This window comes from Melopsittacus undulatus, chromosome 4, assembly GCF_012275295.1.
Source record: "Melopsittacus undulatus isolate bMelUnd1 chromosome 4, bMelUnd1.mat.Z, whole genome shotgun sequence".
NCBI lineage: Eukaryota > Metazoa > Chordata > Aves > Psittaciformes > Psittaculidae > Melopsittacus > Melopsittacus undulatus.
The window spans coordinates 48,265,965-48,282,687 of NC_047530.1; the positions used below are offsets into that span (position 1 = coordinate 48,265,965).

The following is a 16,723-nucleotide window of genomic DNA, read 5'->3' on the forward strand; positions in this document are numbered from 1 at the left end:
ATCATCAGCTGGGTACTTCAGAGATTGCAACCTTGCCTTCTGTCAAAGCAGTGTTCTGTATTAGGATTTTCTGTCAGTGCAACAGTACGCTAGGCCCATGCATCCTGTGCAGTCAAATGCAGTGGGGCTGCAAGTGTTCAGAGCAAAGGATCAGCTTTGGTAGGAATGGACTTCAGTTTGCTTAGTAAAATTTGATGGGACATATTACACTTTGACAGCACAATTCAATGAAGGATAATATGATTGCACACTGTATATGGTTCTATATGTGAGTGATGCCTGACATTTGCTGCTCTTGTATACTTTACCCTATATCCCTCCCCTTCTTCTATGCTCCTTCCCACCAGGCTGACTCCTCCTTTCTTGAAAGGGCCTTCAGGGGCTGGAAAGCATTATAGACTGCATGCAAAGTGCATATTCAAGCTGTCTGTTTGGTATTTTGGCATATTCTTCTCTCTCTGCTCTGGAATTCAGTGCAGCTACAAAAGTGCATGTCCGTGTTTTTTCATAGCCTCTTCGCTTTCTGCCTGTACCTAAGTTACACCAGATGATATGAGAGTGTTCTGTGGAAGTACAGAAAACTTTTCTACTAGAAAATAGTAATGTTAGAAATAACAGTATTTTAACCCACAAAGTTCCAAGCAAGCCACCTAAGAAGTAAGTATTCTCCTGCTATGAGGTAGCTGATAGCATATTATACAGGAGGAGGAGCAAAAGCCTACTTAGACAAGACTATATACTTGATGCCAGCAAATTTGAGAAAGCTGAGAGATTAGCTTCCCTGTCTTAAGCTGTTAATGACAGCCCATGCTTCTCCTCATTTTTGGACTGTGGGGCTTGTGCTGCATAAATAGAGCTAAGTTTGCTGGTAATACAGCAATAGCAGGTTAGATTTGGAAAATCAACTTGCACAGAGCTCTTCAATTCCCCAGCACTCATTCTTTAGGATTGATTGATTTGCCATAGAGTGCTAAAGAGGAACTATCAGGAAGAAAAGTAAGTACAGCTATAATGTCTTCAACACAAGAAGACTAATGCATTTTGGTAATGTTTGTCTTTACTTGGTCTTACAAAGCTGCTACAGCACTGGAGTGAGAGGCTGGAATTCAGTGGATTTTTGTGTAACTGGTGTTTGAGAAAGAGATGATGTTTTGCTGGGAGTTAAGAATGTACAGTTTTGTTCTTTCTTGGTTTTTCTGATTTCTTTATGGTCTGAATGAGTAGAGAGGCAGCCCAACAAAGGAGTTGCATGTGAGAGCTGATTTATTTCTCTTGCAACAGCAGTGGAGAGGTAATAGAGGGAAATTCCCTTGGGAATACTCCTGCAAAGTCTGTGCTTGCAGGACAATTAGAGCCCCTGGGTTTATTTCAGCTGAGCTAGCAGGTATGGTTGTTGTCATGGCACATCATCAAAGTTGGTGGCTTAGCACCCTAGCTAGTGTTACTGCGACATTGCATCAGTTCATGTTTCATGTACAATGCAAAAGCATATTGCGTGGGCAGCCATCAAAGTCAAGATAGTTAGGTACGGTGTTGTAACTTCAGCCTTCTTTATTGTATCATGTAATTTCACAAGCCAGGGGACATGGCTGCACTGAGATGATGTGTATCTTTCCTGTGCTGAGATTCTGGATGATCATCAGAAAAGGCAGGCAACCAACTCAGGAACTGCAGTCCTGCTAAGCCAGCCAAAGGAAGTGGTAAAAACACAGAAATGGCTGCATCTTCCTTCCTCCTACAATCACAGCAGTTAAACTAATTCCCTTTAGCTCCATGAGGATGTTGCAGTTTTCAGCATGAGCTCTCAGCATGTTTGTAATGGCAAAGATTGATGGATAATCACCTCATGAGTCAATGTATTTGTATTAACCTGTGGATTACCCTGATTTTCTTTATGGAAGTGCTGAAGAGAGCTATACTGCCTCTCTTGGTATCTCATAAGAGCTCCTCTTTGGTGTGTACGTGAAAAAGAGGCACTTCTAAGTCCTGCTTCTGAGTGTCTCTTCAGGAGGTATTAAGAAGCTTGTATTCCTGTGTGTTGTCTGTCTGCTGTTGATTATAAGATGCTCTGCTATATTCTCCATTTCTGCCTCTCCAGTTCCTGTCTGCCTTCAGGAAACAAAGGACAGACCAAGGTGTGGATGAGGTGAATCTTGCATGCAAAAGCTCAGGTTTTATTCCTCTGTCTCAGCAAAAGCAGAATATTGTTCCTTGCAATACAGAACTTCCCTGTGGCTGTTGGAAGCATGCTAGTCTTTGAGTGATAGCGAGCTCATTTCCAAAAGGGAGAGAAGCCAATGGCTGTGTTCATAAATGTCATAAAAACAAGCCACAGGATGTGTTTTTATTCTCTCCTGTCATCGTGGTCTTTGCATACAGTTTCAAGGATCGGAAGGTTCCAGGCACTCCCTTAGCTTTCTGAGGAGAGTTCTGCAATTTCTGCTTGTCCACAGGTGGCTCCAGGGGCTTGCCTTGTATTTTGGCTTCCAAAACTAAGCCAGACTTATTCCTAACCTGTTCTTCCTCCCTCACAGTGTTTATCCCACTGTGTATTGACTAGATGCTGTGATTAAATGCCAGGCTGCTTCTCCTCTAAGAATTAAATGGTGGAGATATCTTCAAGTAAAATCTTGGTGAAAATGTTGTGTAGTTTATTTGCCTCTCCCTACTGTGTGTGTTTACTTGTTGTGAAGACCCAAATATCTCTGGGTAGGGGCTACCTTTCTAAATTGCATCCTCATTTGTAAAAGCTGTATGAGAAGGTTAACGGGGATCTCCGTTCTCCACCTAAGCTCCAGTGCTTGCTTGCTTGCTTGCTTTTTCATATTGCACACTCCCCTTCACTAGTGATTTAGATTACCATGGTGGTAACGTGGGGCTTTTATTTTTCAGGCTCCATAGCTACATTTTAGAGGCAAAACTAGTCACAGTGGGATGTCAACAAGAATTTTCTCCCTTCTAGTTCTGAACAAAGAACTTTTCAGTGACCATTTAAATATCTATCCTACCAGATTCTGAAACAAAGTCAGCGACAGTCTGAAAGTGCTTTTTTTTTTAAGGTACTTGGGTTCTTATTTCTCTGTCAGCTAGAATGCCCCCAACTCACACCAGAATCTGACTGCCTGCAGCATGCAACTGTCCTTCTTTCTGGGGAAGGAATTTAGGCAGCATATGGAAATGTCTTCTGGAGTAAGTCAGAGCAACCAATGTCACTGTGGCATGTCTGACTGCCTATCCACTAATTCCAATGCACTGAAATGCTTTATTCTTGGGAGGAGGCAGGCTCGAGTCTCAGCCTCATTTCAGCATCATTTCAACGTTCTCTCTTGGCACGCTTACCACATGGACAATAGACACAATAGCTTAGTGCAGTTCTAAAAAAATTCTTCTTTAGAAAGTTTCTTCCCTGGTTCTTGGTACCACTGAGGAATAACTGCTTTCCCACTGCTACTGCAGAGCACCAGACACCACTTACATGATGTGACATAACAGTGTCTCTTCGGTGATAGCTTGACGTTGAATGCAATGTTCTCTATCCATGCATCTTCAACTGTTGCTTTTCCTCCTCCTCCTTCTCTTCTCCTCTCTGATACTATCTATTGTTGTCCAGAGTAAGAAAGTGGGAGCCAAATACGTCAAATTTGTAATATCAAGATGAGTAAGAAATGAAGCAAACTGAAGTTGCCAGTTCCATAGTATTGCTTTTAAAGGATTTGTGGTGCTTGTCTGCTGTGGAATTCTTGTGTATATGTCAACCATGTGAAAAGCATTAAATATGCTCAAAATACAGCACAGGAGTTCAGATCATATAAATAGATACAGCAAGAATGTTGCATCTTGCCAAGGATGTTTTCAAATATTGAATGTGGCTTGCATAAAATAAATGTATTCCCTTTCTGAAGTTTAGAAATTGAAGCTTCTGTGTTGCTATCACAGAAACTACCATGACAGCAGCCACTCACAGCTGTTCTGTTGGCAACTTGAAGGGTCAAAAGGATCATGGAGATTGCCTTTTGCCCTCTAAAGGGGATCCTTCTGGGATTAGGCAGGGTTTCAGCAACTAGGGTGAGGAGAACCAGAGCTACTTAGGGTGTCCACCTCCAGGAATTTCTTGGCTCCAATTGTCAATGCTGAAGGATGTTTTTAGAATAAATTAATCTCAAAAGAGCCTAGCTAAAAGGAGGAGATTGTAGGACCTGTGTATTTTGCCTGCTCTAAATATGGCATAGTGTGTGTCTGACCCTGCGAACAGCTCTGGCTCCTGAGCATGTGCTTGACAGTGTTGGTGAAAGCACCCACTTGTTGGGGGCCTGTGCTTCCTCTGTTCCAGGTTCTCTGAGCCAGACCCCAGCCACACGCTGGAGGAGCGAGTGGTACACTGGTACTTCAGTCAGCTGGACAACAATAGCAGCAATGACATCAACAAGCGGGAGCTGAAGCCTTTTAAGCGTTATGTGAAGAAGAAAGCCAAGCCCAAGAAATGTGCCCGACGTTTCACTGACTACTGTGACCTCAACAAGGACAAGTCAATCTCACTTCAGGAACTGAAAGGGTGCTTAGGAGTCAGCAAAGAAGGAGGTGAGTGCCTTTCCTTCCCCATTGCATGCAAATAAAAGACTGACCTGGAGTTACAGCAAACTCAGGAACTGTTTTTCTCCTAGATGATTCAAAATTGTCACAGTTTGTGTGAGAAAATAAGTGGAATTAATACCTTGCCCTGTACATGTAGTTAGTTATTTGTGTTATCACAGAATCCCAAGGGTTGGAAGGGACCTTGAAAGATCATCTAGTCCAACCCCCCTGAAAGCAGGGAAACCTAGGCTCTGTCTTACATCCCTTACCACAGACCTTTGTGCTAACCTCTATACAGAAACAGGGCAAAAAGATGAGCCTTGCCCAGAACCCTACTTGTACTGTAAGAAGTGCTTGGAAACTGTAGTTCAGATCAGGTCCCTCCTGAGTAATACACTGGTAACAATAATTTGTTGTCTCAAACTACGTAGGTTGAATGATGTATGAGCCAGCACAGATCCAGTCTTTCTCCAGAGACCCTGTTGACTAGCAGGAATAATATTCATTTTCGTTGCTAAATCCAGCATGCAGGAAGGTGGATGATGCAGAGGGAACAACTCAGAAAGCAAGTGCACGGCTGTACGGTTGCCCTGTTTCACAGTTAAATTACACTTTAAGATTGGGGTATAAAATAGGGCATATGAATAACATATTTTCCCTTCTCTTTAGTGCCTGAGCAGCCAACCCACCCTCCTTCCTTTTCTTCCTCTTTATTCTTCACCTCATCTTCTGTTGGGACCTGGACCAAATTGATATTTTTAGAAATTTTATGAAATTAAACTGTTCAACCCAAATTCAATAATTATCAGTCATTCTTGACTGTAGACAGACTTGCTTGGCAGGAGAAGGCAAACAGGGAGATTCCAAAGGACTAATTTCCTGTGCAGGTGTTTTGGCTGGGTGGAGAGCTCTTGTTATAACTGTTGTGCCAGTTGGGAAGGGTGGGTAGCTTTCTCCAGGCTTAACCTTACCTTAGTTCTTCAGGTTTAACATGAGTGGGAAGGGGATCAGTGCATTTGGGTGTTGGGAAGTTGCCTTTTCTAGGTGCTTTGCAAGTACCTTAGTTATCATCATATGCCTATTGCATTACTTGTCAGCTGTGAGAAGCATTCAGCTTCCCTAGCTCAGTGGAAGGTTTTTTACTTGTCATTGGTACCTTGCTGAGGAATGACATACCAAAATAGCAACCCTGTTCCTTAATTTTATTACTTTCCCAATAAGATGAATATGCCAAATGAGTTTTATTGCTATTTGGCCTGGAATAAGTCTTTCTGGAATATGCTGACTTGGCCAACCACGTGTTCAAAATGTAGTTTATGGAAGGTAGAAAAAATAAGGGTGAGAAGGATGAAAATGTGAATCTTTGAGCCTATGTGAAGGGAAAGGAAAGCAGTGAGACAATGTGAGTGCCCGATTGCTCAACTGTTTGTTGAGAACACAGCTTGACCTTTTATGGTTTATTCTCTTGTATGGGGACAGGATTGTGGGCAAAAAGGAGCTCTGATCTTGTACTGGGTACAGCTCCACATACATAGTGAAGGCCTGAGGGCCCTTGAGGATCAAAGATGGCTGAGTTATGTGGAAGGAGGACTGAAGTGAGCTAAAGGATATTGAGGGCTAAAAAGCAGTGGAGGAGGCAGTGCAGGGAGCAGGTCCTAACATGTGGGAAAGAACCAAGACAGGTTCTTAGAGGTGCAGTAAGCAAGTTTGTAAATGGATCTTTTTTAAGAAGGCATGAATTTGTGAGGTGGTAGATAACATGTTGGCTCTGCTTTCTATTCACAAGAAACTAAGAAATAACCAGTAGCTTACTCTTTCTCCAGCTTTCCCTTATCCTGATCATTGGTGTATTTAGTCAGTCAACTAGTCCATGCATTTGCTGTCTGTTTTCTTTCTCTGTTGTATCATGACCTCCAAACATCTGCTGGGGCTGAGGTCACTATGGGTGCAAGCCAAGAGCTAGTTGGGAACCTTTTTGATGACATGCTTTCACTTGTAAACTGCCAGTCAGATGAAACCAAAACTTCTCATGGAAAAGGTTTCTATTTCAACAAAAGCTTTGTTGGAAAGTTTTTTCTGGTCTGTATTGGATGAGGAAGGGTTGGAGGGAGACAAGGAAAGTCATCATTTCCCCTCTATATACTCCATTTCAAATGAACTTGCCTCAGATGTTCCAAATCCTGGTTGGGTATCCAGCAGCATAATGGGTCATCATTCCAGGTGAGTGTGCCTCCTGCCAGGCAAACTGAACTTTTGGAATGATTTTGAAAAGAATACAAATTTTATAGGGTTTGGGATGCTGAGGAAAATAAACACTAAGGCTTCTGCCTTTGTTTTTTTTTTTTGCCAGCTCCATCCAAACGTGGAAATAGTGTTGTGTGAAGGAAGCACAGGGCATAGATAAATCAGCATTGTCATATGCCTCTTGAGCACTAGATAGTCTAAATAAGAAAGATATATGTGGAAGGATTCAGTTGGAATATTCATAAGAACCAACCTAAATCTGAGCTCTTTCTAACTTAGGATCAAACCTGTCTGAGAAGCATAATTCTGTCTCTCTTCCCCTTCTCAGCATGTTCTCTGATGTCTGTGGTAACCTAATACATGGTGCTGCCAGCCAGTGATTCTTCAATGAGGAATATGGTTACCCAGTCTGCCAGTAACCTTCCTCTTTGCCATCCTTATGATGACCCAGAAACTTACTGGGAAATCTGGTAGGTCTGGTGGCCATTTTGCACAGCTCTTGCCCATCTGCTTAAACCGGATGTGTTTCTCTCAGAGGTAACTCAGATGGAAAAATGCCATTCCTGGATCTCAGAATGGAGTAGCCACATAAAGCCAGCCTTTGAGGACTTGCAGAAGCCTGCTAATGGTTTCTTAAACTGCGGAAGAACAGGAGTGGGGAGCTTGTAGCTTGGAGCACACCTGAAACAGTCTTTGCCATCATTTGATCTAGGATTGTCTGAGGAATTGTGGAAGGAAAATAGACTGATTTACAGCCTGTTTAAAGTTAGTATTCATCAGTGCAGTCTGCACAGCCTGAGTTAAGGGGGGAACAGCCATCTGTGATCTAAGAGCAAATTTAGCTCTCTGCATTAGTCAAAAGGCAGGGTCCTTGAGAAGAGGTAGACATGCATTTTAAAGCTTTGCTGGAGTGTTACTGGACCCAAGATTAATTGGAATTCAGAGATCTTGGAGAGGAGGACTTCAGATCAGAGCAAGGCTTATACTGGCTGTGCTGGCTGCAAAATGCTGGAGCTGAGTTTTGCCTCTATATTCTTCCAAATTCAGAAGACAAAGTCAGCATTTTGTGCCTGCCCAAAGAGGAGCTAAGGGATTAAACTGCAAAGAAATGTCCCTCCACCAGCTGACAGAAAGTTTCCTTCTGCCAGTTCAGATCCCGTGATTGCTTTGCCATCCAAGAGCTTGTCAGATAGTAGGTGTTGGGCACACTTCACAGGCCATGAAGACTTCTGGAACCCAGACACATTCTGTGCCAACAGCCAGCTACCAAGAGTACAGTCCAGAAACAGGATAAAAATGTCTTAATTAAAAAGAGAGAGTGTGTGTGTATGTGTAATTAAACAGCATGTCATTTTCTACTGGAGCTGGGCAAATACTACGGAAAGAAGGAAAAATAATGGACAATCTAACCAGCAGATTTAATTCAGTGATGTTTGGGACCCTTCTTACTGATATCTGGAGCAGTAACTGATGCTCTGCATGCTTGGGAGGCTTCTGGGAAAGAGGATGCTCTACATCACTGCTGTGTGAGCAGCTGTGTGAGAGCAGGTAGCAAGGAGCAGTCACCTGGGAAAGGCCTCTGGACTGATGATGGTAGAAAGCTGACAATAGTCTAAGAGGCTATAAGAGAACTGTAACCAGGTAATAACTGAGTTAATAAAAAGGAAATTCATAGGGCATCTAATATATGTGTGTGTATATACATATATATATATAAAATGTATCTAACCTAATAGATTAGAATGTAAATGAGCTCCACTGGTTCAGTGCCTGGTTTTGTTTGCTTTGTTCAGATATCCCATTTGGAGCTCAGTAGAGGGGCTATAGTTTGTCATCCTTAATCTTGAGGGAAGTTACTGATGGTTATTATGAATCAGGACATCCTTCTTGTGTTGAGAACACAAGGTAAGGCTTGTGGTAACATGTTCCTCTCCCATCAAAGGTTAAAGCTTTACTTGGTAAGTCTGATTGTTTCTACCTAGAAGAAGCTGCCAGGATTTCCTTGGGGCTCTTCCTTTTGAAAGACACCTGGCCTAATCCGGCATGGCTAGAATTGTTACCCAAAACAGTATACCTGTGAGGCTGAGCAAATACTTTGCATTATAAAACATTCTGAATTATGGGATGTTACTCTGTAATACCCAAAGGCTTCCCAGGCATATGTTAATAACCACCTGTCACTATCTGCTATGTTCCTTCCTGTCTTTCATGTCAACGTTATGCTTGGTGTAGTGTTGTTTTTGAGGGGTTTTGATTTCTGTAAGTATACTTCCTGGAGTGTGTTTTATTGAAGGCAGCTGGCTGAAGGCAATACTCTGCCTTTGGAATGAGAGGTGATGAGCTTCAGAGTAGTTTCCTAGCATGGATGTATGGTGCCACGGAAAGCACAGAGCCCTATGAAGCTGCCCAGCCTGGAATATCCCTCCCATTTTGGGGATGCTCCCTACCTTTTGCATCAACTTACCTGAAGTTCCCCACCTCTTTCTGAAGACAAATAGGTCTCATTCACAGCAACACACTGTAGGCTTAGGTGCACTGAGTACAAAACGTGGGTTTTTGGATGTCTTTGTGCGTACTTGCCTGTGCTCGGCCCCCAGCCCTTGGGGCAGCCTGGCCAGAGGGTACCATGGCTTATAATCGCCTGGAGTTTTATTGCCAGCTCCCTGGGAGAGTGCCAATTAGCTCCAGAGGAATCTGCCTCTTGGCAACAGAGCCCTACATTTTATACATGGGTACAGAAACAAGTGAACAATGGTTCCTCTCATCTCACCAGGGCAGATGGCCGATCTGAGGTTGGCATTTGGGGACCTTGAAATAACTCACTATGTTTATACAGTTTCTTTTATTAACAGTCTCTAAAGCCAACAGGTTGTGCTTTGCAAACCACTTCAAACTCAGCCACTGCCACCTTTCTTTCCCCCTTTCTTTCCTTTCCCAGTCGTTCTGTTTCTGTCCTGCACTCCAGCTTCCTGTCCCCCAAGGCTTCCCCAGTCCCATCCCTGCTCTCTGAGCTTCTGCTTATCTTGCTCTTGCACAGAGCAAAGCATGTTCTCACAGCCAGCATGCAAAGTGCTTTATGTGCAAAGAAAGCTGTGCAATCAGGTCAGATGCACATACAAATCAAAGGCTGGGTTGGAGTAGAGAGTGGAAACAGGCTTAGTGCTTCTGGTGGGGAGCAGGAGCTCCCATTTCTAGCTAACCTCTCATCTGAAATCAGACCAAGCAGCTAGCAGGAAATGTGACATGCTTTCTAGACCTTCTGTAATCCCTAGGTGATGTCTACTACATACTGTCTGTACCCTGCACATGGTAGGAACAGGTTTACTGTTGAGGTGAGAGCCCTTGTTCTGAGCTCCATCTGGTGTCTCACGACGCAGTCACAGCTCTGCACTGCCCCTGCCCTGCAGGTCTTAAGATTTTAGGCACCTATTTGATTGTTTGGTCCAAGGTAAAGATTTAGTAAATTTGGGATACCTGTATTGTTGCACCTTCACTCTCTTCTGGCTTCCCCCTTTCTACATGACATTTTGCTTGCTGTTAGCAAAAACTGTTTTGAGAAACTTCATGGCACTGCTTGCACTCTTCCTTTTTTCTTCTTCCTCCTTCAACAGTTTAGTTTAAACTTGTAATTATTACTTCTTGCCCACATCAAACCTCTGGATTCCATGATGGTCAACTACTACAACACCAGGTATTTAACATCTCTCATCTCAAGCACGTCAGTCTGACACTTGCATGTGAATCTTAAGCAGTGCTGGTAGGATGTGCTGTGTGCATGCTCAGAGGAGCTCCTTTGAACCTGCCCTCTGGCAGCAGACAGTGGGGAGGCTCCTTTGTCATGCCACGGCATTTATTGCCTTTAATGTGGTTCTTGGATTTTACAGGTAGCCTGAGCAGTTTCCCCAGTGGAAAAAGACAAGGCCTTAACCCTTTCAGTGAGTATCTTGTCAAAATGTTTCCTTTTTTTCTGTGGTAACCATGTGTCCCAAAATTCATTCTCCCCTGCTCTCCTATGTTCACAAAGAGCAATATAGAAACAGCTGGAAGACAAAGGTGTTTGTAAGAGGTGTGAATGTAATAACACGCAGCTGCTGCATCATCTCCAAGTCCAGAACTGTCTTTAGCCAGGGTACTTTACTAAGGAATTAGAATAGGATACGGCAGCTATGGAATGAGCACTCTCTTTCCTTATTCTCGCTGCTTCTAGCAAGCAGTGGTTTAGATAATATTTTTGTTTACATTATTCCATGGACAAATTCCCGTGAAGACTGTCCCTGTGAAGGTGTTTCTTCTGTATTTTGTGGCAGTGAGTCACACCCTTTCATCAGGTTTCATTTGTTTTATTTGTTTTGCTTTTAGACCTGCTGCCTCATGGTTTCATTGGGTGCTTCTCATTTTGGACTCTGAGAAATAGTGAGCAGTTCTCCCCTGCCTATCTTTCTCCTGCCACTTGCTGTTCTATAGGCTCCAACATACGTCTAGATAGACTCCTTTTTGTGTTGAGTTCTTCCCATACCTCTTGATATTCTCCTTACCTTTCTGGGTACCTTATCTGGTCCTAATGAGATGGGCTGAACCAAGAACTGAACATAAAGATCAGCTAAGCCTTATACATTGATGTAGTGATGCTTCCTGGTGTGTCCTTGGTTCTTATCATGTATTTCATTTTTGTCGGCTGCTAAAAGCTGAGCGGAGGCATTAAAATATTGCATAGGACAAGAAGTAACAGCCTCAAGCTGCAGCGAGGGGGTGTTTAGACTGGATATTAGGGAAAATTTCTTCACCAAAAGGGTAGTCAAACATTGGAACAGGCTTCCCAGGGAAGTGGTGGAGTCACCATCCCTGGAAGTGTTCAGAAACCATATAGATGAGGCCCTCAGTGATATGCTTTAGTGGTGGTCTTGTCAGTCCTGGGGTAATGGTGGGACTTGATCATCTTAAAGGTCTTTTCCAACCTAGTTGATTCTATGATTCCATGATTCTGTACTATGACTGCAGCCTATTTCTTAGTCACTTAGTCTGGGACAGGTCATCCCTACTCCCCACTCACGTACCATGTTGCATGTATAGACATTGAAGTCAATCTGCTGGTTTTATGAGCTGGTTATTGAGCAATGTGAGTGCCTTTTGCAGAGCTGTGCAGTCAATTTAAAATCTGGAATAATTTTGCATTTGACAACATTTGTCCCCCATGGCAGGGCATGTCAATTAACACTGATCCCATTGAGGCCTTTCTCCTTCCAAAAGCCGAATCCATACTTCTGCCTTCTCTTCTACATGTTTTCACCTGTAATTAATCCACAGAGCTCTTGCTCTGATCCTGTAAGAGCTTTGACTCTTCAAGAACCTTTGATGAGGGGCTTAACAAAAGCTTCCTGAAGAAATAAGTGTGGGGATGTGCATATCTATCTGAAATGCCAAGCAGCACCCTGGCACCATCCACTGGGACACTAATAGCTCAGCAGGTTCCTGGGACCCCCAGCTCCAAGCATTCTTTATCTCCACCACAGATTCCGTAGCTTGGTAGGCTTCTGAGTGCCCTGTGCAGGCAGGTCTCTGAGAACTATGGAGCAGGGAGAGCACTGCATTGTGCTGTTGCAGAGGTGGGAAGAGGTAGCAAGAGGTGATTTGCCTGCTAGGGGTGGCTGTGTGGCTCATGGAGGAGATAGTGGCCAGGCAGCCTGGCAGCAGCATCAGCTATGGCAGGTGGAAGAGCAGAGGGAGAGACGTTGCACCAGTTGTTTTCCCAGACAGCATGCCCATGTCCAAGGAGGGGGAGGAGGAGGAAAGTGGTGGTTTATGTTTAAACATAAGTCAGTTCCTAGTCCTCCATGTGATTCTTTCAACACTCTTTTTAGCAAGGCTGTCTCAGTAGCCCCTGGCTGTTTTCAGCCTCACAGCTTACTCTGGGATCTCAGCCTTCTGGGGTCATGGCTGCAGCAGAAGCTGTACTGTATCTTTATCAGTCAAGTGCACCTTTGGTTTTGTCTTTTTCACCTCACTTTTGCTGCTTCTGTTTTGTTCTTTTTTCCCTCCTTTTCCACCCCACCTCTCAGTAGGTCGCCTGGTGTAGCAGCAGAAGATGGGAAGGGAAGGCAGGAGCCGACCCAAAGGAAAGAAAGATCTAGCAATAGACGGACAGACACCTTGCTGCTTGCGAGCAAGCATGCAGCATCAGCAACATCCAACGTAGCAGAAGTGGCACCCAGAACGTTTGCACTTTTTAATAGTTGGTTTGGGTTTGGGTTTGTTTTTAATTGCTTTTCGATGCCATTATCTAATGTTTTGGAGAGTGGGGGGAAGCAGAATCATGTGTTTTTAAAATTGGAACAGCTACTGATGCCGTAAAATTGAGTTCACTGGACTCAAAGAAAGAGAATTTTATATACTGTATATAAATATATATGTAAATTGTACAGTTGTCTTGTACAGGGGTTGGAGTCACTGTTCTGTTCCTTCCTTTGCTTTTGAAGGCTGTTAGGGTTAGAGAGACACTTTGCATGTAACGGATTACGGTAATGTATTAATTTCTGCCACCAAATCATCATTCAGTTGCAAACCTTAACACCCACATGCAAAAAGGAGTGAGTATGGCATGTAGTTGCAGATGTTCATACAGTGCCCAGATACTAAGTGCTTCCTGGAGCAGCTGAATCCTTCCTTTCTTACTGAAAAGCCCTGTGCAACTCACAAGCAATTGGGCTTTTGAGGCAGCACAGATTTCACCGAAGTATTGGTGTGCTGCTTAACATAGGGATAAAAAGGGGTTATATTAAGGACATAAAAAGTAGTTTTTGCACCTGCTGCAAGTTGGGTGGAAGTGAATTGCTAATGCATTACTATCCAGGCTCAGAAGACATGCTTAACAAGGATGTACCATGCCTAGGGGTTCTAACACTGTAGGAGGACGGAGGAGCTGTAGGCCTAGTAGAGTCAGCAGAGTGAAGTCTTGCATCTTCCTCTCTGTCAAAGTATTCATCTCTATCTTGTACAATAATAAAAATATGAGAGGCCTGCTAAAAGCAGCATTAGCTTGCCTGTTGCTTTGCTGACAGTGCAGAAAGACACAATCATGCTGCTGGTCTCCAGGAGTCTGGCTTACTTATGTTTCAATACTACAGCTTGGGCTATGCTCACTAGTGAAGACCTGTCTGCAATGACTATCCTTGTCTTTGGTGGTTATGAACCCCAAGCTCCTCTCCTGCATAATGGTGTGCCTGCCTTCACCCTGTGCACTGTTACCAGTGCCTCCCGGGTTATCACACTCCAGTGTCACAATAACAGTGAAGACTTGGATTGAGGAGCCTAGTGTTCTTGGAAGCCACAGGATCTATTTCAACTACCAGCAGTTTTTCCAAAGTAGTTTCTTAGTTAATCTCAGATACAATTGTAAAGTCAGCAGTAAAACAGGGACACCCGTATTGGCAACCCTAGGTTTGGACAGAGTGTGATGGGACACACTGTTTTATTTTGTGCATTTCCAACCACTGGCAGCACTTGCCTCTTCATAGGAAATGTTCTGAGCAGCCTCCCACTTCAGGCCTAGTGATCCTTGTGCCTCTCATCTCTGTAGTCAGAGATGATGACACGCCATGCTAATATGAGATCATACCAACAATTTCTTAGTGTAGAGAGACTAGGCTTGTTCCTTGAGGCTTTGTTGCTTTGGTAAAAGATGTTGTACCATAGCATCTTCACTCTGGCATGATATTGTCATGATAGCATGAGATAAATGCATCGCAGCAGGAATGTCCTGATGCAGTAAGTTAATGCCTTGTTGACAAAACAAGAAGTTAAAAAAACAGAAAAACTAAACAAAAATCTTTCTATAAATAGCTACTTAGTGATAACTCTTCTTTTGGGAAGCAGATTTGAGCTAATTAAAGCATTTGGCATGGTTGAAAACACCTCTGATAATGTCTGAAGTATACATCACAACACCAGACTAGAAAGAAGTTATCTTATTAGCAAGAGCTGATCTTGCTGCTGGATCTTCATGCTTTCTCACATACAATGCGTGTGCTCTCTTGGCTTGTAAGATCCCATCTTCGTGATTGCATCTTCTTTTAAATGCCCAGGGCACATCTTTTGTTTGTTGAAATGATTTGGCTTAGTATATAGTTAGGAACACCTGTGTCACTCATTAATCCTATTGTAGGAATAAAGAAAGTATCCAACTGTAAAACAAACAAAACCCTCTCCTTTTTTAATACGCTAGTTTGAAGAATTAAAACCTGTGGCTGCTGTGTTGGTGTTTGGTCTTTGGTGGGTTTTTTGTTTTGTTTTGTTTTTTCTTTATGCATAGTTACATCCATCAAAAGCAGCCAATTGGATGCCTATAGGAGTTCTGTCACTGGGGCAGGGCAATGCTTCACAAGAGTGCCATGGGAGTGCGGAGCTGCTAAACATCACTGCATCTTTTCTTCTGGAAATGTCAGTAAACCAGCCATCCAACAGCCAACTCTCCTGCCTGTCACATAAATCCTTCTGCACACCTCTTTTATCTCACCCTTGTGTCCTTCCCCTCCAAAAGGCCTGTATTCACATGTAGTTTGCAATTAAAATTGCGTCAGTTTTTCAAGGAAGCCAAGCAAGTCATGGCAGTTGATGCCAGCTTTGGTACTGATGTGGATTCATGTTCCTATGCTCAAATTTATGGATGGATTGAGGTCCAAGCATTATAATGCTTTCCCCTTCACCTTCACCAAACAAGTCAAAGGCTCTGCATCCTGACTTGTTGGGTTTGCATATGCCTCTGAGCAGCTTCTGAGCACTTGTACATTGACATGCAAGACCCAACCAGCATGACTGTGTAATGTCCAGACAGAGGTTAGGTTGTGTGTTCTGGGTTTGTTTGTTGGAACATTATGCAAACAGTACTGTTCCTGAGTCATACAACCTACCGTGTGAGCTTTCCAGTCTGTACTCCAGCCTCCACTCCCTGCTTCCCTTTTTATGTTTATTGCCAGATGTTTGGCTGCCAGGCTAAACCTGTCTTTATCTGTCAGTGGTAAGCATTCTTCTCTGCCTTGCATCAGTAGCATCCTACTGAAGATGGGGCATGGGGAGTGTCAGCATTGTGCCTGGAAGCAGACCCTGGGCATGTCTCTCCTCATCCTCAAAGTCCTCCTTGGCCTCTCCAGCTCTACTTTGAATGACAGCTGAAAAACAGCTGGAACAGAGAAGAGAACCAGGGCTCCATAATGCAAGTCATCTGTTCTTCCTGCTAGAAGCAAAAATCTTTCCTTTTTTGCTGATCCTCCAAGGACATGGTGTGTTGGAGGGAACTGTATTACAGTGGGATTCATCCATGTGAAGGCACTGCTTTCCATGGCCTGGGTTTATATTGGACTTACCCTGCCCCAGCACATTTCTACCTATGGCATTGTTTTTTAGACTGAAAGGCATCTGTTTGATTTTGGTTTTGTAATAAAATAGATAATTTTTGCTCCAGTGTCTTGTGGTGGTTTCTTGTTGAATCCTGATTTCCAGAACTTCTCTATTCCACATAATATTGTGACCTACACAGTGCCAAAGGAGGAGGAAGGGTACTTTCCTGCTTGCAGAGTCATGTGTCAGTCTTTGGTTGGGATCTCAGTTCACTGTATGTTTCTCCCCTGTGTGTAAGCCTCCAGGATAAATTAAAACATACCTCATAGTACTGCTGTGTGATGACAGCTCCCTGAATCTGCCCAGGCTGCTTAGAAAGGCTGTGAAGCTTCAGCAGGAGAATAGAGTTGACCTCAGAAGGTAGCACCCATGGCAAAGTGCGATCTCATAGCACAGTCTATCCCCGAACCATGGATCGAAGACAGGCACTGCACCTCACATCTCCTCATCTCCATTCACAGAGGAGCCTTCATGCTTTTGCAGGTCAGCCCTCACAAAATGGGAGCTTGAAACAGTA

At 43.5% G+C, this 16,723-nt stretch overlaps 1 protein-coding gene across 5 annotated transcripts in view; it reads left to right on the plus strand.

Moving 5' to 3' along the window:
- Positions 1 to 16,269, plus strand: part of SMOC1 (SPARC related modular calcium binding 1) — a 132,468-nt gene extending 116,199 nt beyond the window's left edge. For 2 of the 5 annotated variants that reach the window (XM_031049057.2, XM_031049059.2), the window contains exons 11-13: positions 4,331 to 4,578; positions 10,701 to 10,751; positions 12,873 to 16,269. In XM_031049057.2, coding sequence (XP_030904917.1) covers positions 4,331 to 4,578; positions 10,701 to 10,751; positions 12,873 to 12,889 — 316 coding nt within the window. In that variant the 3' untranslated portion in view covers positions 12,890 to 16,269. The remainder of the gene's footprint in view (positions 1 to 4,330; positions 4,579 to 10,700; positions 10,752 to 12,872) is intronic. The other 3 variants (XM_031049058.2, XM_031049060.2, XM_031049061.2) reach the window with 3 other exon arrangements.
- Positions 16,270 to 16,723: the final 454 nt, after the last annotated feature.